Genomic DNA, 25,836 nt, shown 5'->3' on the forward strand with positions numbered 1-25,836 from the left:
CAACAGGTGGTTGGACATTGTTCTTCAACAGAAGGGCGTTAAACACATAAAATTAGAGAGTCAGTTGCAGGCCTATTCAACTATAATTATATAAATATTTATTCAATATACATTATATTTTTATTCATTCAGATTTTAAGGTTAAATTATTATTTCTGCTACTCTATCAGGAAAATATGAATTTCAAGTTTTCATTTAATTTGAAGGATGGTCATACAAGCGACTGTTATTTGAAATTATATAAAAATGAGCAGCAAATGAGAATGTTTATAGTATTAGATGAAAGATAAAGGATTATGCTGGTAATTTCAAGAACCTAATTGTTTATATTAATTCGTTTGAATCCTGAACCTGTACAGTCATTGAATTACTGTTTATGTTTTTGATCAAAATTGGACATCCGAAAAGCTTTCGACACAGTTGACACAGCACCTTGTTGAATAAGCTTCATGCTGCTGATAAGCTTCATGCTGCTGATGTCCGTGGTGTTACCAACATGTGGTTAAAATCATACTTGATGGATAGAAACCGGATTTGTCTATTTCGGGTTGTGATAGTGAGCTGACAACAGTTAAATACGGCGTTCCAACAAGGATCCGTTTTGGGCGTTATATTGTTTTTAGTCTACATAAATGATTTATTTTCCCACGCATTTTTTGGATCAATCACATCTTTTGCCGATGACACAGCTTTAGCATATTCTGCCAAAAATGGAGAAGAACTGCATGAAATGATGCAGCTGGATTTGTTTGATTTGCGATGCTGGTTCAACTGTAACAAACTAGCAATAAATGCAAGCAAGACTTCCTATATAAACTTTTCACTATCATCACCATTTAGTTTCACTGATCCTGTCAGGTATCATCAGGTTGGTTGCAGATCTGTGAGTTGTGACTGTGAGGTAATTGAACAATCTGACTCTATTAAATATCTTGGGCTAATATTGGATCAAAGTCTAAATTGGGATTTGCATGTGAATAAAGTAAAAGGGTACCTCTTATACTTGGTAAGGACTTTCTATCAACTGCGTCAATTCTTCCCTGTAAATATTCTTCGTGTAATGTATTTCTCTTTTTTCAATAGTAGGCTGGAATACGGAATCTCATGTTCTGCATCTACCTTCATGTCTCATTTTAAAAATCACATAGTCCTACAAAAATCAATTGTTAGAATAATGTTTGGTGCTAATAGACGAACGCATACTTTCCCAATATTCAGGTTTTTTTGGAATTCTACCTTTCAGATACATGTATGTACTGAAAGTTTTATCTTTGTTTTATAAAATGAATGGGGATAGGAATCAAACGGGGAATCTTGAAAAAAATCAGCAGATAACTAGGCAAACTACAAGGATGCTAATCAGACTCCCCAAACCAAACAGCACTACCTTCCAGAGATGCTTTTCATTTCTTGCACCTAAATTCTTTAATATTCTCCCAGATGAGATCAGAAAGCTACAGAATCTCAAGAAATTTCTAAAACAAACGAAGAGTTGGCTATGGCTTCATTTACCATTAGAAGTAGAACAGGATTTTGTTAATTATTATTTATTAATAAGTAGTAGATTTAGTTAATTGTTAATTATTATTATTTTTTATGGACTTTTGTGATTTTCCAAGCTTGCCTCTATTTGTAACGAGATTAACACTGTATTAACTTGATTGATGAACTATAATGCTCACATTTCTATGACTTTGAATTTTCCAAACTTGGTTGGCATTATTTGTACCTATATTACGATTTTACAGTTGTTATATGATATGGTAACTAATTCTAACCACTTATGAACAATAAGTTGAAAAATCTTGTACGCTGCCTTCTTTGTGAGTTTTAGTTAGATCTAAGATTCATGATATTTATTATAATTCATATCACATCAATTGATACGGATTGTATGATGTGATATATGTGATACAGAATTATTATTTTTCAAGAATATTATTCTATTGAGAAATTTCAATTATATTGAAAAAGTATTTGAAGAATTAGTTATATTTACATCGATAGAATCATGATTCTCAATATTTTAACTTATTGAATTTTTTTGCATTGGGCTTAAAATCGATGTTGAGTTTTATGTGACAGAGCAGCAGTCTGCATTTAGAATGAATTCGATTTATGACTATAAAATCAGTGATTGAACTATTGAGTACTCAACTGATACAACATTGAGTCTGAAACAATACATTATGTACAAATTGATAGTAGCCCTGCACCTGCAGAAATAATTGTTAGTTATCAACTACTAAGTTAAACCTCAATAATAAGAGAAATGAGGGATAGCCCTTATCGGAAACCTCACCAGAAACGTTTTCTCCCACATTCTATTTGAATATTTTTGTTGATCATTTCATTTCAATGATCATTTATTCTACCATCGTGATCACATTTGAATAACCATTTATGGAGTCTCTTTATCTTTAGAATGTTATAAGTTGCCTACTGTATCCTGTGAAATATTATGTACAGTTGATAATTTTCACAGATTTGGACAGCAGAAAATTGCGAATTAATCAAAATTACAACTAAAAAGTTAACTTCAACATTCTACATATATTTCCAGTTGAATTTGAATCATTGAGGCTCCAGTGCATTTTGATTTCCAGGCGGCTTCAGAAATGATACTGATAAGGTTCCTGTTATGATAAACTATCAAGCTTGTGCGTGAAATAAATGGTGAAACGCTAACCTGTTTCATTGCTGTTCCTGGGAAAACATTGAGAAGCATTAGTGGAGATTTTTTAAAATTGAAATACTTACCTCTTATAGTGCTTGGCATATCACTGGTTTGTTGTCATAATCCACACGATCCAGAAAAATAATGAATATTTCAGCGACGGAATAAATACACAATTAAACCTCCTTTAACGATATTCACGATTCTGCGTTCTTTTTTTTATTCACTTAATCGTTCAGAACTTGAAAAATTCTCAGGATAATTCACAACAGCTGATTTCAATTTGCACTCTCTTGTAGCATAACTCCTAGTACAGGTTACTAATACAGTTCAAATGTGCTGGATTTCCTTCAATTTACTGCATAGCTTAAAAGTAACCTCAGTAAATGGCGTAAAGTACAAGTGTCAATGTACAAAGTACAAGTTTATACAGCTTAGAATGGAAGATCTCAACTATGACAGCGGTTGATTTCTGTTCATACACTGAATTATGAGTTTGGGATTTCTAGAATCTATAGACGCCGTTTTTTCAATGCACTCACTATGAATCGTTCTCACTGTCGGTTGCTCATATTTATAGGCCGTGTTCAAATTTGATAATAATGGTCAATGTGTTCAAATTTTTGAAAATGCGCTTTTTCTGAATGTACTGTATTGCACAATATTCGTCATCAACAATACACTGTATTGTTGTGGTTATGGTTCACGGTACACAGTCTTGTTCAAAATTTGAAATTTGGCCCAATGATTGCTCAGTGGTTTATTTACTGATTGCGCTACAATGATTAGATATGATACTTATGAGTTCAGAAATTGTACAACAGCGGTTTATTCCCAAGATGCACTGGAATGTTTAAAATTGAGTTCGGATTACGTTGTCACTAAATGAGTTAAATGCACACAATTTGAAGGAATTTTCTCGAATTTCGTTGTTTCCACTTGATGAATTAAAGCACTGCAATGTTAAAAAAAGAAGTTCGAATTTCGTTGTCACTGAATGAGTTAATACACTGTAATGTTCAGAATTGAGTTGTCACCGAAACGGATTTGAAGCACACAGGACACAAGGTGACGGAGGACCAACAAAAGTTCCGTCAAACTCAAAGGAACTGATCGCGCTAGCCATGCCGGCAACTGACCCTAGCCCGGGAAACCATCTCGCGACGCGTCACGGAGAAGCAACTGAACCACCATCAACCAGCAACCAAGCACCGAGTAGCGAGTAGCGGTACTCGACTAGTCGAGCATAGCTGTACGGTCATTGAACTCGCGCACCGTTTGTTTACGAACGGATCTTCACTGCCGAAATCTACAGCGATAACGGTCACAATTACATAGTTGGAGGTAGAGGTTACCGGTTAGCACCAGACCTGACCTCTCTGTCTACTCGCGACCTTTACCCTCACTAGAAGTCCAAATCCCAATCCCAATCCTCCAATCCTCATCACCACCTCCAATTCCATTGTTTTTCAACCAGAAAAAGACTTTGTCTAAAAAGAATATGAGACCCTGGCCATTATATATATATATATATATATATATATATATATATATATATATATATATATATATATATATGTTTGAAAATAGAGTATTTTGATAGGATACTCAAATGTTTAATTATAGAAAATCACTGTTATTTTTTTATATGAGCACGACGAATTTCTTGCATTTAGTCTATACCATTCTCCAGTGTCAAAAAACTAGTCATTTTTAACAAGTATCAACTTTTTTAACAGGTGGCTCATTTTATATTTTATAAATTGATAGTTGCATTTCCATTTCTATTCATATATTTCATTTATTTCAATATATTTCATATATTACATTTCTATTCTATATTGAATCGAAGATCTTTGAATAATATCACCAGTAAAACGTTTTTTATAGCCGCTCATACAGCCTTAATAACACCAAAATCACAGTGACAGTCAATAAATATCTGAATAGAGCAGATTGGAATTGCAATAGAATTTGATTTTGCATAAAACTTTTGTAATGATTCAGCCGATGTGTAAAATTATAACATACTGACTGCCAACTGTGTAATAACTATGCAATAATAAGATTGATTGATGAGTACGGTAATAACTGAATGCTAATTTATAATATCAAAATTATAAATTATACCCACTGTTCATCTCCTTACATAATAATTAAATATAAGTGAGCAAATGAATAAAATCCATATTTATAATTTCAAATTTAGTATGATATTCTAGTTATAATACTTATTTGTTACTCACATTTCAGGAGTTATGAAATTTTTTTTATTTTTAACTGCTCACGGATCCTTGTACATATTCTCTCCATCTCTCTCTTTCTTCATAATATCATTTTCCTTTTCCAATTCTTAATATAATATATATTAAGATATTCTTTATTCAATCAATACTGTATTTTTTTGAAATAATTATAGATAATTGCTAGTACCCTTCCTATATTTAAATATAAAAAGAACTAGTTTCTGGCATTTATCCCATTCTCAAGTGTCAAAATGAATACAGTATTATTATTTTCCAATAAACAAATATTAACTTTTTTAGCTGCTGGCTCATTTTATTTTTTTCAATTTCAAACATTATTTGGTTATGTTTTGCATATGATAAGAATTTAACGATTCTAGCATCTTGCTTATTACAGATGTTTTAGATGTAAAATTCCTTGACGCATGGGTAATATTTTTCAGCATGGGTTATGTTTAGCATATTACATTTATTCAATTTCGAGTGCGAATATACCTGGAATTCTTCCTTTGTGTTCAATTTCTCACAATCATGTTCAAAATCCAATATTGACACATTATGTTTCGTTTGTTTAGTTATAGTTGGAATTTGGGAGGTTTTCAGCAAATGCTGTTTTATGTGTTGTACTATTCCCGAATTTCATCACCCCTATAATATTATTGTTATTTTCATTAATAAATTATAGTAATTTTCTATAATCCACCATTCAAGTAGCCCTGTTGAAAACATGAAAAAACACAAAAACAATTAAAGAATACTAATTTGGGATAAGGAAAGATTGAGAGGTTCTCCAACCTATGATTATTACTACTAGAAAAACCTACAATCATTGAGATTGTGATGATAGTAACGGTATCGGGGAAACAGAAGGGAAGGTAGGTTTGATAGGATTTGATGAAGGAAGGCATGATGTGATGGGAACAATCGATAATGGGGACAAAGTGGAAGCATAATTTGATTCCACTAAAAAGACAAAATTACAGATTCCAGAAGTATCAGCGAACAAGCATACAATTCAGTATAGTACTCTTAAGGGCTGGTTTATGAGCTCCGGGTTATCTATAGTCAAGGATTAATAGCCTGCGGTCTGAAAATCGGCTTTATGAGCTCGGGTCTGACCAAGCCGAGGCGTAAAAGGCAATTATCACAGGGATAACCACGAGGATTGAAAAGTTGGGCTTATGAGACCAACGACGGATTAACCCGGGTCTAAAAGATAATCTCTATGGGCTTATGAGCCAACAGACAATATTGGGCAGAAAAATTATGTTTTAAGGGCCGGTTTATGAGCTCGGGATTTCATAGTCCGAGGATTTCGTAATCCGCAGCCTAACGTAGACCAGGACTAAAAAATGGGCTTATGAGACAGGGCGTAAGCGCAGATTATCTTTGAGCAGGCACAACTTCAGCCCGGGGAGCAACTGTAGAATTCACAGGGAATTTTTTTGTGAGGTTGGCAACAGGTGGTTGAAAGCACTCACAAATATTTTCTGTCTTCATCTTTCCTGTCTTTCTTCTCACTTGGAAGCTCACTCACTGTCAACAATCATCTATTTGCTTACTATGACAAGGACAAAATAGTTCACGGTTTTAATTATAAAATAATCAATAATTATTTAAAATAATAAATATCAATAATTTCATCAATAATTATCCCACATCTTCAGGCAGACAGACATTAAAGGAAGCAAATTAATATAAAAGTTATAAATTAATGTTGTGTATTATTCAGCTGTGTGAAGTCTGTGTGACAACTGCCAAGTAATACCATCAGCTTCTTCAAATGAATCAACAAATTACAGAAATAGCATGCAAATAATTCCAGCCGTCTGATGAATGATAAATCAAAACAAATTTCTTTCTTATGCACTTTCAAACATATTCCACATACAATAAAATAAAAATAATATTAGCATATTATTTTACATATTGTTATTTTTTTACTATTTTTTCATTTAAAATATTGTTTTGTTTCAGTTTTTCTTACTGAGTATCGTTGTTAAATTATAATTTATTATTGTATTGGAGGGTTAAGTGTAAGAGAGGGCCGACTACACCCTAACTTTGCCCTCCTAGGTCAAAAATAAAGGGAGTTATTCTATCCTATCCTATTCAATGTTATTTTTATATCCTGAAAAAGGACGAAGTAGTGAATCAATTTTGTTGTCCAACGAATTTGACCTGTAAAAAGGTTCGAAGAATTCATGTTCAAAATTTGAAGCTGATTGACCAATTCTCTCTAAAGTTCTTGTCGAACATACAAACAGACAGAAAACAACTTTGGGCTCTAGTAAGTCAAAAGTGAGAAATTCACTAACATTCATTCAATAATAATAAATTATATTCAAAATCATGTATCACAATAATATATTATAAGTTTGTGGCATTATGACAATAAACTAGTACACCAAAAAGTGAATAATTATTACCTATAATAACTAATTATTGATTATTTTATAATTAAAACTGTGAACTATATTGTCCTCGTCATGATAAGCAAATAGATGATTGTTGACAGTGAGCTTCCAAGTGAGAAGAAAATATGTGTCTTTTAAAGACAAAGACAAAAAATAGACGAGAGTGGGCCCGTTCTGTGTACATGGAATGTGGTAGATTGTCTGATTCACAATTTACCAGGTAAAAAGTTCCGCGTTCCATGGGAAGAGTTTTGACAGATTCTGTACCAGAAACCAGTTCCAGTTCCAAATTCCTGCCCCACAGTCGAAGCGTGGTAAATTGTCCGACATAGTACAGTTCCAACTATCTGAGCTCTCATTGGTCGATTATTGTAGTCTGCTTGCTTCTCTGCACATGCACTGATAGTTTGTTTGTTTACCATAGCATAGCCATAGAATACATAACCAACAATATGATGTTTGATAAACATTCATTAAATGAATTTTTCTCTATAGAAAATTTTAGAGTAATGGAATAAGAGAAATGCACACATAAGTAAGTTTGTAAAACAGCCTTTCTTCATTCACGAAGCTAGTAAACACATTTTAGTGTAAATCAACTTTATATGTGCGTGCCAAAAGCTTGTACCAACGATTTTGAGCGTTCCATGGGAGCATTTTGCACTAGTCACATGATGGAACAATTCATGATTGGAACTGGAACAATTTACTGTACACAGAACGTGCACACGCACAGTGCTTCCAACCACCTGTTGCCAACCTTACAACAAAAATTCCCTGTGAATTCTGCAGTTGGGCCGCGAGATGAAGTTGAGCCGGCTTAAAGATAATCCGTGTATACGCCCTGTCTCATAAGCCCATTTTTTAGTTCTGGTCTATGTTAGGCCACGGACTATGAAACCCCGAGCTCATAAACCAGCCCGTGCTTTTTATTGGTGGATAAAATCAATTTCTCTTCATGCAAATGTTGATATCATGTTTTACTTTCTTGATTGTTTTGGCACTGTTAATGTAATATTCATGGATTCTATTTATAGTTCTACTGCTTATGTCAGTATTTTAAATCAAATTTTTAATTAAGGCAGTAGTGGCTCCAGGTGGGGTGGGGTTCATAGGGGTCATGTCCCCTTCCCCAAGTTCCCCCAAGAGCTCAGGAAATTTTATTCTTCATTCTACCAAAATAGAAGATTCGTGTTTCTTTTAAAAAAACCTTGAACAAAATGATATCAGAAATACAATTTCATTGACTGTACTGTGGCAATTTAGTTACAGAAGATCAGAAACTCGAGTAGGATAATCACTAAGAATTAACCAAGAAATAGTGTAATAAACTCTCAAGCTCTAAATTCGATTAACGCTCAAGCTCAAAAACCAAGCAAGAAGAGAGCGACCTTCATCGAGATCGTCTCCAATGAAAGTAGACAACAGATAAAGAAATATGAAGGCACCCAACAAATCCAACAGCTCATCGTAAGTAAACTTGATAACCAACAGGAATTAATTTCATCCCTTCAATCTTGCTTCGAGAAATTAGAGAATACTAGACAACAGAAATCAAGATGATTCATTCACTAAAATAATGGAGTGGAATGCAAACGGACTCTTACAACGACAACAGGAGTTGGAAGCAGTTCTAAATATAGGTAACATGGATATATTATGTCCTATCTCTTATCATGCTCTTCTGCTGAACAATATGCTTACCTTATCTTTTCTCTGCGAATTCACGTCTCTCTGATTTGTATCGCATTAGGAGACAAGTGTCAACATGACATTCCTATTGGAATTCTAGGAATTCTTTCTGGGAATGGCAGAGAGACTCATTGAACAAATCGATGATTGTTGAATGTTGAAGGAACAAGCATTATGAAGAATATAGTATGTCAGACACATAGCACATAATTATTAAGGTTTATTCAGGAACAAAAGGGAACTTGTGATTCTTGAAGTTACCCATGGGCATATATTTCAAGACAATTAGCACCAATAAAAGCCGGAATGAGTGAGGGAGTTTGTTGTAACAGATACTACCTTTGGAAGATTCACCCACCACCACTCTTCAAATGTAGGGTGGAGAAGTAGAGTGGCTGAATCATTGAATCATTGGAGTACTGGTAAGTGATAACGCGCCGATCTAGTAATCAAGAAAACCCGAGTTCGAATCTCGACCGGGGCAAAAGTTTCTTGATCACAGCACAATCACTTAGATACGGCCACCTTGTCTTTTAGAGGAGCTGATAAGTCGTCGATCCCGACTATCTAGAGAGTAGTCATATCTCTTCATCATCCCTCTCAATCATTACCCACGCACAAGCCTAAGAGCTTAAGTGGGCATCACCATCAGTATTATTATAATAATTTAATGAAATTATCAAAGAAAATGAGAAGATTGTTTACTTCAGCAAAAAATACCAGTATACAAGTTGAAATTCATTGGTCTTGAGCATTGTAATTTATTAAAATCGAAATTACAATACTCTGTACATTGATAATCTAGAATAATCAATATTCACAAACAAGGTACCTAGAATAGATGGTACTGGCCACGCGTACCTCGATCTTTGAATGATCAGAGTCAGATGATAACAGTATGTTGAGTATGTGTAAATTATCCTGTATGCCAAATTTGAAACGAATCGGACAATATTAGTAATACCCGGTCAATAGTATGCTGGTCAATAGGGTTTTTAACCCCTAACCACCCCAAAACATCATGACATTTTAATGAAATTTCAACAGTATGTTTAAAATGTGTAAATTATCCTGTATGCCAAATTTCAAACGAATCAGACAATTAGAAATACCCAGTCAATCACTTATTATGCTGGTCAATGGGGTTTTCAACCCCTTACCACCTTTAATAGTCGAGATATTCTTATGAAATTTTAACAGTATGTTGAGTAGGTGTGAATCATCCTGTATGCCAAATTTGAAACAAATCAGACAATTAGAAATACCCGGTCAATCACTTTTTATGCTGGTAAATAGGGGTTTCAACCCTTTACCACCCCAAGTTGTTGACATATTCTTATGAAATTCCAACAGTATGTTTAGTATGTGTGAATTATCCTGTATGCCAAATTTTAAACGATTTGGACAATTAGAAATACCCGGTCAAACACTTTTTATGCTGTTCAATAGGGTTTTCAACCCCTAACCACCCCTAATCATCATTATACTCTGATGAAACTTCAACAGTATGTTTAATATGTGTAAGTCATCCTGTATGCCAAATTTGAAATGAATCGGACCATTGGAAATACCCAGTCAATAACTTTTTATGCTGGTTAATGGGGTTTTCAACACCTCACCGCCCCTAGTTTTCAACATATTCTTAATTTCTTATGGAATTTTAACAGTATGTTAAGTATGTGCAAATTGATCTGTATGCCAAATTTGTAATGAATTGGACTATTAGAAATACCGAGTCAATCACTTTTCATGCTGGTCAATAGGGTTTTTGACCCCTAACCACCACTAAACATCATTATATTCTTATGGGGATTCAACAGTATGTTGAGTATGTGCAAATTATCCTGTATAGCAAATTTGAAACGAATCAGACAATTAGAAATACCCGGTCAAACACTTTTTATGCTGTTCAATAGGGTTTTCAACCCCTAACCACCCCTAATCATCATTATATTCTGATGAAACTTCAACAGTATGTTTAATTTGTGTGAATCATCCTGTATGTCAAATGTGAAATGTATCGGACAATTGGAAATACCCGGTCAATCACTTTTTATGCTGGTCAATAAGGTTTTCAACCCCTAACTACCCCTAAACATCATTATTTTTAAATGAAACTTCAACAGTATGTTTAGTAAGTGTGAATTCTCCTGTATGCCAAATTTTGAACGATTTGGACAGATGGAAATACCCGGTCAAAAACTTTTTATGCTGGTCAATTAGTTTTTAGACACCTAACCACCTCTAAACATCATTATATTCTTATGGGGATTCAACAGTATGTTGAGTATGTGCAAATTATCCTGTATACCAAATTTGAAACGAATCAGACAATTAGAAATCCCCAAATTTGAAATGAATCAGACTATTAGAAATACCCAGTCATCACTTTCTATACTGGTCAGTATGGTTTTTAACCCCTAACCACCCCTAAACATCATTAAATTCTGATGAAACTTCAACAGTATGTGAAATATGTGTACATTATCCTGTATGCTGGATTTGAAATGCATCGGACTATTAGAAATACCCGGTCAATCACTTTTTATGCTGGTCAATAGGGGTTTTTACCCCTAACCACCCCTAAACATCTTTATATTTTGATGAAACTTCAACAGTATGTTTAATAAGTGTGAATTATCCTGTATGCCAAATTTGAAACGAATCGGAAAATAAGAAATACTTGGTCAATCACTTTTTATGCTGGTCAATTGGGTTTTCAACCCCTAAACATAACATTAAACATCATTATATTCTTATGAAATTACAACAGTATGTTAAGTATGTACTAATTGATCTGTAAGCAAAATTTGAAACCAATTGGACCATCAGAAATACCCGGTTAATCACTTTTTATGCTGGTCAATGGGGTTTTTGACCCCTAACCACCACTGAACATATTCTTATAGAATTTCAACAGTATGTTGAGTATGTTGAGTCCTTTCCTTTATGCCAAATTTGAAACGAATCGGACAATTAGAAATACCCGGTCAATCATTTTTTTTGGTGGTCAATAGGGTTTTCACCCCCTAACCACACAAAGTAGTCGACATATTCTTATGAAAATCTAACAGTATGTAAAGTATGTGTGAATTATCCTGTATGCCAAATTTGAAACGAATCGGACAATTAGAAATACCCAGTCAATCACTTTTTATGCTGGTCAATAGGGTTTTCAACCCTTTACCACCCCTAGTTGTCGACATATTCTTATGAAATTTCAACAGTATGTTTAATATGTGTAAATCATCATGTATACCGAATTTGAAACGAATCGGAAAATTAGAAATAACCGGTCAATAACTTTTTATGCTGGTCAATAGGGTTTTCAACCCCTAACCACCACTAAACATCAATTTTTTTCGATGAAACTTCAACTGTATATAAATAAGTGTGAATTATCCTGTATGCCAGATTTGAAACGAGTCGGCTGATCAGAAATACTTGGTCAATCAATTTATATGCTGGTTAATGGGGTTTTCAACCCCTAACCACCCCTAAATATCATAATATTTTTATGAAATTTCAACAGTATGTTTAAAATGTGTAAATTCTCCTGTATGCCAAATTTGAAATGAATCGGACAATAAGAAATACCCAGTCAATCACTTATTATGCTGGTCAATAGGGTCTTCAACCCCTTACCACCTTTAATAGACGAGAAATTCCTATGAAATTTCAACAGTATGTTGAGTATATGTAAATCATACTGTATGCCAAATTTGAGACAAATCGGACAATTAGAAATACCCGGTCAATCACTTTTTATGCTAGTCAATAGGGGTTTCAACCCTTTACCACCCCAAGTTGTTGACATATTCTTATGAAATTCCAACAGTATGTTTAGTATGTGTGAATTATCCTGTATGCCAAATTTTAAACGATTTGGACAATTAGAAATACCCGGTCAAACACTTTTTATGCTGTTCAATAGGGTTTTCAACCCCTAACCACCCCTAATCATCATTATACTCTGATGAAACTTCAACAGTATGTTTAATTTGTGTGAATCATCCTGTATGTCAAATGTGAAATGTATTGGACAATTGGAAATACCCGGTCAATCACTTTTTATGCTGGTCAATAAGGTTTTCAACCCCTAACTACCCCTAAACATCATTATTTTTTAATGAAACTTCAACAGTATGTTTAGTAAGTGTGAATTCTCCTGTATGCCAAATTTTGAACGATTTGGACAGATGGAAATACCCGGTCAAACACTTTTTATGCTGGTCAATGAGTTTTTAGACACCTAACCACCCCTAAACATCATTATATTCTGATGAAACTTCAACAGTATGTGGAATATGTGTACATTATCCTGTATGCTGGATTTGAAATGCATCGGACTATTAGAAATACCCGGTCAATCACTTTTTATGCTGGTCAATAGGGGTTTTTACCCCTAACCACCCCTAAACATCTTATATTTTGATGAAACTTCGTCAATCACTTTTTATGCTGGTCAATAGGGTTTTCAACCCTTTACCACCCCTAGTTGTCGACATATTCTTATGAAATTTCAACAGTATGTTTAATATGTGTAAATCATCATGTATACCGAATTTGAAACGAATCGGACAATTAGAAATACCCGGTCAATAACTTTTTATGCTGGTCAATAGGGTTTTCAACCCCTAACCACCACTAAACATCAATTTTTTTCGATGAAACTTCAACAGTATGTAAAATATGTGTGAATTATCCTGTATGCCAGATTTGAAACGAGTCGGCTAATCAGAAATACTTGGTCAATCAATTTATATGCTGGTTAATGGGGTTTTCAACCCCTAACCACCCCTAAACATCATAATATTTTTATGAAATTTCAACAGTATGTTTAAAATGTGTAAATTTTCCTGTATGCCAAATTTGAAATGAATCGGACAATAAGAAATACCCAGTCAATCACTTATTATGCTGGTCAATAGGGTCTTCAACCCCTTACCACCTTAAATAGACGAGAAATTCCTATGAAATTTCAACAGTATGTTGAGTATATGTAAATCATACTGTATGCCAAATTTGAGACAAATCGGACAATTAGAAATACCCGGTCAATCACTTTTTATGCTGGTCAATAGGGTTTTCAACCCCTAACTACCTCTAAACGTCATTATATTTTAAAGAAACTTCAACAGTATGTTTAATATGTGTCAATAATTTTGTATGCCAAATTTTAAATGGATCGGACAATTAGAAATACCCAGTCATCACTTTCTATACTGGTCAATATGGTTTTTAACCCCTAACCACTCCTAAAAATCATTATATTCTGATGAAACTTCAACAGTATGTGAAATATGTGTACATTATCCTGCATGCCAAATTTGAAACAAAACGTACAATTAGAAATACCTGGTCAATCACTTTTTATGCTGGTTGATAGGGTTTTTTACACCTAGCCACCCCTAAACATCATTATATTTTGATGAAAGTTCAACAGTATGTTTAATATGTGTGTATTATCCTGTATGCCAAATTTGAAACTAATCGGAAAATTGGAAATACTTGTTCAATCACTTTTTATGCTGGTCAATCGGGTTTTCAACCTCTAACCACCACTAAACATCATTATATTCTTATGAAATTACAACAGTATGTTCAATATGTGTAAATCATTCTGTATGCTGGATTTGAAATGCATTGGACTATTAGAAATACCCGGTCAATCACTTTTTATGCTGGTCATTAGGGGTTTTTACCCCTAACCACCCCTAAACATCTTTATATTCTGATGAAACTTCAACAGTATGTTTAATAAGTGTGAATTATCCTGTATGCCAAATTTTAAAGGAATCGGAAAATTAGAAATACTTGGTCAATCACTTTTATGCTGATCAATTGGGTTTTCAACCCCTAAACATAACACTAAACATCATTATATTCTTATGAAATTACAACAGTATGTTAAGTATGTACTAATTGATCTGTAAGCAAAATTTGAAACCAATTGGACCATCAGAAATACCCGGTTAATCACTTTTCATGCTGGTCAATGGGGTTTTTGACCCCTAACCACCACTGAACATATTCTTATAGAATTTCAACAGTATGTTGAGTATGTTGAGTCTTATCCTTTATGCCGAATTTGAAATGAATCGGACAATTAGAAATACCCGGTCAATCATTTTTTTTGGTGGTCAATAGGGTTTTCACCCCCTAACCACACAAAGTAGTCAACATATTCTTATGAAAATCTAACAGTATGTAAAGTATGTGCGAATTATCCTGTATGCCAAATTTGAAACGAATCGGACAATTAGAAATACCCAGTCAATCACTTTTTATGCTGGTCAGTAGGGTTTTCAACCCTTTACCACCCCTAGTTGTCGACATATTCATATGAAATTTCAACAGTATGTTTAATATGTGTAAATCATCATGTATACCGAATTTGAAACGAATCGGACAATTAGAAATACCCGGTCAATAACTTTTTATGCTGGTCAATAGGGTTTTCAACCCCTAACCACCACTAAACATCAATTTTTTTTGATGAAACTTCAACTGTATGTAAAATATGTGTGAATTATCCTGTATGCCAGATTTGAAACGAATTGGCTAATCAGAAATACTTGGTCAATCACTTTTTATGCTGGTTAATGGGGTTTTCAACCCCTAACCACCCCTTCAAGTGAAACAAACTTCTGTCAAATTTAACTGAAACATGTTCTTGACAATGGGTTGTACACACAACGAACGTTATATTTTCAATGTTTCCTCAATCATAACTAATGCATAGAATGAAGTTGTATATCCAAATACACATGTATCTTTAAACTCTCTAGAGAGCGAACTATGATCTTTTACATTTTTTATTGGCAATGTCATATAAGCATTTCCAGAGATCATTATAATTATTAACAATAGCTAATGATTCATCATTATTTGAACAACCATAATGGAAATGACCGGTTTCTAATGCATCCAATAATTCAAAAATTTCAGATAGAATTGGAAAGTGAAGATTTTCTGTTTTTGTTAATGCAAGATCACTCACCTCATCACCCGTTGAAAATTTAATATTCTTTGCAATTAGATCAAATTCATTGAATGAAATTGTCATCAAGAGACGAGATAGTTTCTTGAACTTTGAAAAGCTATAACAATCAACCATATTTTTCAGTTGAGTGTATGTACAGGTGAAACGTGATAAGAAACTACTTGTATCTGCACACTTATAGCATTGAGCTTCAACGCATGTGAGATCTTTTCAGCTCAACTAACAAAGCAATACTGAAGGATTAAACTTAGACATTGTAGGTACAATGAAAACAATCGAGTATACACTAGAAATTCATTTACACAATTCACTACAATTGTTCATCACTTCCTCTTCAATTTTTATTAGTTTACTAACAGACAGTTTATGAGGTCTGTAATAGCATAGATAATCATTTATATCGTTCAAATTCACTGTGTTTAAGAAAATGTCTTTTAGTTGTTTCACCAAATGATGATTTTCATGAGTTGAATGTTTAATTGCAATTTCACAGGCATCATACCAATCAATACACTGTTCTAACCTCATTTCCAATTCACTATCAGCTTGCATCCACTTGCACGGGTCCATGATGAGCAAATGAAGAAACTATACATATGTCGGTACTAATATAGAGAAATTAAACGGTTCCTGTGCCTTCCCTCCAATGCAACATACATGAGCAGTATGATATTTCAATGCTTGCTTACAATAAACACATTGAATTTCTTGTCCGTTATAGAAAAAGCCATATCTTGCAAAGTTTTTCTTTTCTGTATTTGAATAGAATTGACATTTTTTCATGCTAAGCATTCTATTGTTTTTGCACATGAAATTTGGAGGTGAGTCCATATTTTTCATTATCAAAGTATTGTAATGAACCGCTGCGAATAACGCACATCGACCATGCGGATTGTGATGATGAATTTCACAGGCATTATAACACCAAGAACTTGTAAAGTAGTTAAAATTTGGTTTCTCAATTTCATCCGGTAAACAACATATGTTTTTGTGTAACCTTCTAAGAAACTTAGCTTTCTCTGTACCTTTTGTGTAGATTTTATCATATCCTTCAAGATAAGATATCAATAATTCGTCTGTATAAATAAAATTACCATCTTCCCAGCGTATTTTGTGATAATTGTTCTCAGCCCATGTTACTTGCTTACGCAATTTAGCATTCAATTCCGACTTTGCAAATGGCGACTTGAAATGTAACACAACAAAGCTATTTAGCTGATCTACGATTCCGATTTCTTTCACGATAATTTGATTAGAAGTTCCCTTGAACCAATGCATATCGACTGTTGCAAAATTTCCACAGGAGGATTCCTCCTCTTGTGCTGTTTTGTCCTCCTCCTTTGTCCTCCTTTCTCCTCCTCCTTCTCCTCCTCCTCCTCCTCCTCCATTCTCCTCCTGTGGTTTAGGTGTACTACATCTTGAGTGATAGTAGAAGAAGTCTTGTTCGGTGTCAAGATCACACTGCGTGTCAAGATCACACTGCATGATATCAATAGATTGTGTTTTCTTCTCAGAATTATAACACATTATAGGCGTACTACATCTTGAGTCATAGTAGATGCTGTCTTCTTTATCAAGATCGCACTGTATCCCGATAGAGCGTGTTTTCTTCTCAGAATTAGAAGACATTCTAGATGTTAACTGATCAAAGCTAAAACCTCAAATGAGTAAAATTTGAAAAATGCAATACTTATATAGCTTGTGCTCTATCGAGAAATTACTGAACTTCCTTCACCATGGAAGTAAGGGGAGTGTACTCCATGATACGATCACTGATTAAAATGCAATAAGCGGAAGTATTTGGAGGTACAGTTTCCTTAAATTCCAAATCTATTCTAATATCTGTGGAGGATTTCAAATGAGAAGATTGATGTGAACAGTCAATTACAATCAGGGGTGTTTTAGTACAAAATGTGTCAAAATCAATCTCTGTTCCAAGCTCAGTATTGATACTATGGTTATAGTACGCCGAGGGAAAATCCAAAAACATACGGTACATCAATTCTTGTTTACCAAGGAGGTTTTCATAAGGAAAATAGTCAGAGTTCAAGTAGACCTTTGCATTTTTAAGATTACAACTATCAAATTCCGAGATTGATTTATTAATTTTATTCTTACGATCTGTTTGAAACGCTAAAACAACATACTTTGGTGTGTCGAGATGGGATGCGGTTTTTACTGCCCAAGAATGAACAGTGCTATTTTGTAAATTTGGTAATTCTGAAATCTCCCAATGATGAAAGCTCAGCTTCAGCGGTGTATCAGCATCGAGCAATCTCAAAAATTTCAACCTCACATGATCTTCTAAAGTAATATAGGGAATTCTCCATTGAAGCTTCGTTATTTTTATATTAACGTTTGTTGCTTCTGTAGACTTGATGCAATTGAGATCTGTTGGCGATCTTAATAATACAAGTTCTTGTTTCAAGTTTAAAATTATTCTTTGAAAGTCTTCAAAAAATGGTAAAACTAATTTAAGAGGTACACAGAATGTAAACTTATTATCTTTCAGTGTATATCCTGCTCTGTCAAACCCGGCCAAGTGATATGTGTTCTTATCAAACATATTTTTCACTAGTATAGCTTTAATTGTTGATGTTAATCCAATTAGTCTTAATTTAGAAATTTGTTGTCCAGCCAATTCATATCGAATTTCATCAAAGAGATTTCCAATGAGGTTACTGGATAATATATACTTAGATTCTATCGGAGCATCCCCAGCCTTCACAGCTGGTTTTGTACACTTCACCTCCCCCTCAATAAATATAAATGATTTGCATGGAAAGCTGTACTGATCCATAGAAGCCACATGGATGCGAGCTTCATCTGAGGGTTTAATTTCTTGTCCCGAATATACTGTATGAGTATGGAACTGAAATTTAGTAATATCATTATAGAACTCGAGTTGAGATTCAACATCGAGAATTTCACTAATTGCTGCGCCGTACATGACGCCAATCTACTATAAATCCCAACTTTTCCAATATTCTCGCGCTTTTCGCTGATAAAGCACGTAGCTTTTTAGGTGTTGACTCTATCACGTTCGAGTCTCTAATGAGCTTCTGTGAGCAAATGCTAGTGCGAGGTTTGAAAACGAGGAATCCCATTTCAAGTTCTTTGTTTTTCACAAATGTGAAGTCTAATTGTAATTATATCTCCTCGGAAATCAATAAATGATCCTTCTTGATCGGTTACCTTTACATTAATGCTTTGAATTCTATGTGTGTTTAAAGGCATATAGATTATCGGATTAGGCGTTTCATTTATCAAATACCCGCTAGGTACTCTAGGTGAGAACTCGTATATAATATGTTTCTGTTTGCCATCGGAGTAACTCCCACAGGCTATATTGCACTCAACTACAATAGAGTTAATATTTGTTATGCTAACTAAATGCTGAGAATAATACCATTTATTCGGTTGTAATATAACATTATCAAAACCAAGCATTTTTCCTATTGAAGTAGATGATGTAAAGTCAATAGGCTTATCAGAACGAATTTCGAGCTTCATAGTATTTGTGTTAGCTCTTATATTAAGTTTCTTTTCGTCACTATTCAATTTACTCTTTAAAGCTAATATAATGTCATCAACTTCATATGCACCCGTATCAAGATCAATTAATTTATCACCATATTTGAAGGTAGAATTTTTACCTTTTATAACATTTGCAATGCTATTGTAAGTACAGAAATTAATCAATCCAATTTCCCATTCTTTATTTTTATCCAAATCGAGAATTTCTTGTAAATGTTCATAGAGATCACTTGATCTAGATCGTAATGTAATAACAACCATCTTATATGTTTTCGGTACAAATACTGGATTACAACTGGTTCGCAAAAAACAAGAGCATAAGGTGTCCACATATATTTGTATGTAATGGTTGCATGTGCTCAACATTGTAAAAAATATTTACACCTGTTTCTTTTTTCCAATATTTATTCAATTCATAAGGTGGTTGTAAATTACCAATTGGATCAAAATAGTAAACATTTGATCCTCGTTTCTTATAACCAACCCAGTGTGTACCATGTCCGGATTGAGTGTCTAAATTAACAATACAATTCTCATTTTTTAGAATTTTATTAGGTAATGTATCTATCATATATACACCTCGTAGGGGAATTTGTAATAATTTACACCATTTTATTAGATCGTGATTGGACAATTCACCATCGATATTCATTTTTTCACCTTCTTTGTCTTTCTACGTTTTTTAACTCTTTTTTTCTTTGGGAATAAACTTACTCCATATGGTGAGGAGGAGGATGTGGGGTTGGGCCCAATCAAAATACGACCACCACTCGAGATTGGAGGGTACGGTTTCAAATAGTAACCTCTACCTGCAATATGCTGTTTCAACTGAGCAATAGCTTTTTTCCTTATCGAGCTGCTATGAGTTTTCCCAACACTTGTGCTCTTCTTCTTCTTCTTCTTCTTTCTCAATCCACCGCCAAACGCTGCTTTAGCTTTCATCACGTTTGTTACAAGATAACTAAGTGCTCTTTCACTTAGAGATGATTTTGGATTCTTGAATATTTCCTATGCTGTGTTTGCTAGAGCTCTGTCTGCAATCGCTCGCGACTTATTATCACTATTTTGAGTGTATGCTATATCATGTACCTTACAGGCTCTATCTAATGAATTTATACCTTGATCCCCCCTCTTTAACCTTTCATTAACCTTGGTTCCGGGGCCACACCACTGGTACCCCCCAGGAGGTGAATTTCAGGTGATGCGTTTATTAATTTATTTATAATAGTTGATGTAATGTCCCCCGCAGTACCCGCTATACCTTTGACAATTTTGCTAGCCGAACTCAAGATTCCTTTACCTCGTTTCCTAGAAGATAACTTTCTTCTACATACCATTTTTCATTACCTTTCAACTCAATAGTTGAACATCGACTGAGGTTAATTAATCAAACACTTAACCTCAATCGAGAGACAAAGAAATTGTCTCACTATGTGCTTTATATATTACTACAAAGTTGGTATGTTTTAATCAATAGGGAATACAATTTTCTATCATCATGATGTGTCTTATTAACACACTTGTTAAGTATGTTGTAAGCAGGGCCGGCCCCAGGGGTGGGCGGACCGGGCGGCCGCACAGGGCGGCAGATTTTGGGGGCGGCAAATTTTAAGGAATGGAAAATTTAAAAATACACATAAACAATAAATTCATGATAATAAATGTGAATAGTAAAATTGTATAAGAAGCTTTTCCAAACTTCTAATCAAGACTTTTCCAAGATCAACAATGTCCAAGGAAGTCTGAGTGGTCTAGCGAACATAAAATAGCTCAGTCCCTAGATCTTGAAGAATTGGTGAAGGAATTCTCCCATGCAAAAACATAAAATATAGTCAGACGAGTTCTACTTTAATTAAACAGGTGTGTTGAACAAACATAATGTGTTGTAGAAATTTTAGTTTTAATTACTTAGCAAGTTAAGTAGGCCTAAGACTCTCTTGCAGTCTACGTCTTAAGGCTGTGCAAAGGCTAAAAATATACTTTCTACTGGTGATATTTTTCAAAGTTTTTTGATTTGTGTATTATCAAGCTATCAAAATGAAAAAGGTTTCTCAGGAAAACATTTTTTCCCCGATCATTACTTTTTGAGATATGAGCGCCTAAAGTTTAAATTTTTGGGACAGAACATTTCAAATTCAGTAAGAGATAAAATTATGAGATTTAAAGGATGAATTCTTCATGGTATTGTTGATTGAATAAACAAAAATTTTCTGAAAATATCAATTTTTGATAAAGTTATTCAATTTACCAAAAATGGCAAAAAATAACTCAACTAAATGTTATTTTTGGTAATTTTTAGTAAATTGAATAACTTTCTTTAAATCAGATATTTTCAGAAAATTTTTGTTTTATTCAATCAACAATACCATGAAGAATTCCTTTGAGTTTCCTAGATTTATCTCATACCGAATTTGAAATGTTCTGTCCCAAAAATTTAAACTTTAGGCGCTCATGTCTTAGAAAGTAATGATTGGAAAAAAAGGTTTTCCTAAAAGAACTTTTTCATTTTGATAGCTTGATAATACACAAATCGAAAAACTTTTAAAAATATCACCAGTAGAAAGTTTATTTTTAGCCTTTGCACAGCCTGTTTTCTTCATGTGTACCTGTTTCAAACATAAAAATAGTTTAATCAAATATTTTGTGTTACTGTTCCCCAATATTCATATTATCAAATATTTGTTTAAATGTCAATAATTTGTAACTTAAACAGCTGATAACCTTCGGGTAAATTTTTAGTCGGCTTATAAAAATATATCTGCAACAGGAAACATAAAACAGTTTATGGAACAAAAATAATTTTAAAATGTACAATAAATTACACTTTGGACTCCTAGTACATAATTATTTAGACACACTTTTTTCTATGTATTTTAACACGACATGCAGTCAATTATTGAGTAAATATTAAAAACTTTTGAAAATGACTGTTGAAAATGATTGCCAAGCAATTGAAAGTACTCCAGTCAGTAAGTAAAAGTTTTTAATATTTACTCAATAATTGACTGCATGTCGTGTTAAAATACATAGAAAAAAGTGTGTTTATACAAAGCAGCTCGGAATGGATCAAGAAATCATCACCTTTAATTATTTAGAGTTTCCTGAGACTCTGTGGTGCGAATGGTGCGATCGCATTACAGCAGAGACAAAATAGTAAAGTTGGGCGATCGCTCAAGGAATGGGTGGAACCCGGGATTAACAATTAGACGGGATACTTGTGAGGGGGGGTGGCGGTTGCCGATCTCGCCCAGGGCGGGAAAGTCCCTAGGGCCGTGCCTGGTTGTAAGTTTTGTAGAAATTGCAAAGAATTGAACGTTCATCAATCATAAATCTATACCAATGTCTTAGACTAACATCGAGAGAAGCATCTGATGAATTGACACATGATTTGATATAAGATAATGTATGATTTCTTACTAGCAGTGATTCCTGCATCAATTGAGGTGTTTCCAAATCCCTAATCTTATTTCGTACATTTTGTATAGATTCCAATATTCTCTTACTATCATTTTGCATTGAATCATATTTTTTCAAAGCAATATGGAAAAGTAATAGCATATTCACACAACATATTACAAAGAGAAGAACAAATAAAACTCTCCATACGATTATCTTCATTGCACAACTTCTCCATTCAAGTGTTGTAAGCATACTGATAAAAATAGATTGCTATATCTATAGTGAGTGTATAGCGCAAACAGATGGAGGAGAATCTCGCAACAAGGTCAAGACTAGCATGCACGTGCGCGCGCAGCAGCAACTATAAAATAGCTTCTCTTGTGAGCGAACACTCATTGACTGTACAAGAGCATTACTATTCTACATTCATTGAGTGTTCAGTTACAAGAGAAGCTATTCTTGTGTGAACAGTGTACTATTCTACATCTTCTTTGACAGGTGAGAATTAAGAACAATTTTTTAAAAACAATACTACAATTTATTATCAAACACTACAATATTTACATTATATACTACTTGTGAAGCATATAACTGCTACATGCTATGAGAATAAGATTGTTACATTTTAACAATCTTAATGTCGCTCCATGTAGCGGTTATATGCTTCACTACTATTCCTAAATTTTTACAGTTAGAATTAAATTTAACAACTTTACAAGGTGAAATTATTGAAGAAAATCTCTGAGGCAGGTATACCTCAGAGATTTTCTTCGTAGAAGCGATATTAATTTTCAAAATAATTCGTCTGCCATGATGGTCCGTTTCCTCCCGCACTGAGATTATAGTATGTGGAACATCCTCCGCCAGCTCGCAGAGAGGTACCCACGGTTTTGGTGATGGGTTATTGATGAGTGCGATGAAGTCCTCATCATCATCATCCCGCGCGGCTGCCTCCTCTAGTAGCGGAACCATGGAGGTGTTCTCAGACATACGTTTCTGTTAAATGAAAATCTATGATTAGTAACTTTATTATAATTTGTTTCAGATTATCAACTACTTGTGATCAACAGATTATTGTCATAATCTCAACTTGATATCATCAGATTGACAAGACATTCTCTACTTGTGATCAACAGATTATTGTCATAATCTCAACTTGATATCATCAGATTGACAAGACATTCTCTACTTGTGATCAACAGATTATTGTCATAATCTCAACTTGATATCATCAGATTGACAAGACATTCTCTACACAAAGTGAGTAATATCAGTTATTGAATTAATATTTCTTGTAATCAGTTGTATGGGTTAAATTAATATTAATCAAATTAATAAGCAAACTCTTTCATTGCAATAAATAACTATCAACTGAATCAGTAATTTTCTTAACACATCACTTCAATATTATAGCAAATAATATGTAAGCATCATAATAATGAAATCAAAATATTCATCTTATTCAATTTTTTGACTGAACTACTAGTAAGCTTGATCAGTTCAATTTCAAAAATAAAATTATACACATCTTAACTGAACTCTAATCATTTAATATCACATTGTGCATTGTACAAAGACATCTATTGGAAATTAGTTTTTTCTCACTTATTAGATAGTAGCATGCATTCAACCTAATCACTTCAAATAATTATATTTCTTGATTTCATAGAACAATTTATGCTCAATTCAAATGAATATATTATATTCATGTAGTCGAATATACATCTTAACTGAACTCTAAAGTTGAATTAAGTTCCTATATTCGTTATCAAGAAATTGTCTTTCAAATCAGATTCATCAATAACTCCAATGTGAGTACATGTAATGTGAACATTGGAAATTAGTTTTTCTCAGTAAGAAATTTATCAGATACTAGCAAGCTTTTGGATGACAACATATAAAGATTTAAAATTATCTGTTCACATTACATGTTAATAATATTTGAAATAACTAACCTGTGAGGGTACGAAGTTGGTTTCTTCCTCCTCCAGAAATTGCAGCTTTCTCTTCCCCTGCTGCCTGTTGGTGGTAATTGTTGTTAGTGGCACACGCTTCGGTGCCCATCCTAGATGAGATGGTGGTGTGTCTGGTATAATGAGCTCATCGCTGCTCATCCCTCTCTCCACGAAGACTCCACGTCTCTTCAGGGGCGACTCCTCGGGGTCGGATGCGACAGCAGCAGGGGGAGCAGCACTGGTAGAAGGAATCTTCTTCTTCCGCGCAGCTTGCGCTGCCCAGTAAGATGGGAATGATGGTTCTTGTTGAGGAGGTGTATCCGGAAGGATGTACTGCTCACGTGTGGACTCCATGATGATGATAGCGAGGATATGTGTGAAACGTGACTAGTGGTCGAATGAAGCTGGCAAATCCAATGACCGCCACTTATATACTCATTCGTTCCTCTCTCTCTGTTTTAGGATGAGTGAGAGATAGTGCATTTTCCCGCTTGTCACATCCTTGACATACAAATGCATTCTTACACGTACAGCAAGTTGCATTCAGAGAAAAAATATCAAATTCTCACAATGCACTCGAATTCTCACTTCCACATATCTCGAATAACAATATTTCGAATGTAATCTCCTCATTAATTTTCATAATTAACATCACATGTTGACTTGCTAAATTTCTTCTCAATATTATTGTGATTTTCATTATGTTCGTTGATTTCACAGAGTTCGAGACTGCATAATCACTCCAGTCTTCGAGGAGGAAAGACGTATGAAGAACTAGTGTAAGCAGAGAGAGAGAGAGACAGTACAGCACATCATTCATTGCATGTAAGTATGATACAATTCTTTATTTTTCTAATCATGATTTTTCAGAAGTTACTTCTTTCCTGATACTACTACAATGCACTTA

At 34.0% G+C, this 25,836-nt stretch overlaps 2 protein-coding genes across 2 annotated transcripts in view; both read right to left on the reverse strand.

The window, feature by feature from the left end:
- Positions 1–3,861, reverse strand: part of LOC111054728 (probable nuclear hormone receptor HR3) — a 269,988-nt gene extending 266,127 nt beyond the window's left edge. Inside the window, exon 1 of the mRNA XM_039441259.1 lies at positions 2,761–3,861. Coding sequence (XP_039297193.1) covers positions 2,761–2,779 — 19 coding nt within the window. The 5' untranslated portion in view covers positions 2,780–3,861. The remainder of the gene's footprint in view (positions 1–2,760) is intronic.
- Positions 3,862–22,258: 18,397 nt separating this feature from the next.
- Positions 22,259–25,309, reverse strand: LOC120354608. The gene is made up of 3 exons (XM_039441967.1): positions 24,930–25,309; positions 23,731–23,970; positions 22,259–22,333 (listed from the first exon to the last, which is right to left on the reverse strand). Exons 1-3 carry the CDS (start codon positions 25,281–25,283, stop codon positions 22,259–22,261), a joined length of 669 nt encoding a protein of 222 aa, XP_039297901.1. The 5' UTR covers positions 25,284–25,309.
- Between the last annotated feature and the right edge of the window lie 527 nt (positions 25,310–25,836).

This window comes from Nilaparvata lugens, chromosome X (assembly GCF_014356525.2).
Source record: "Nilaparvata lugens isolate BPH chromosome X, ASM1435652v1, whole genome shotgun sequence".
Lineage (NCBI taxonomy): Eukaryota > Metazoa > Arthropoda > Insecta > Hemiptera > Delphacidae > Nilaparvata > Nilaparvata lugens.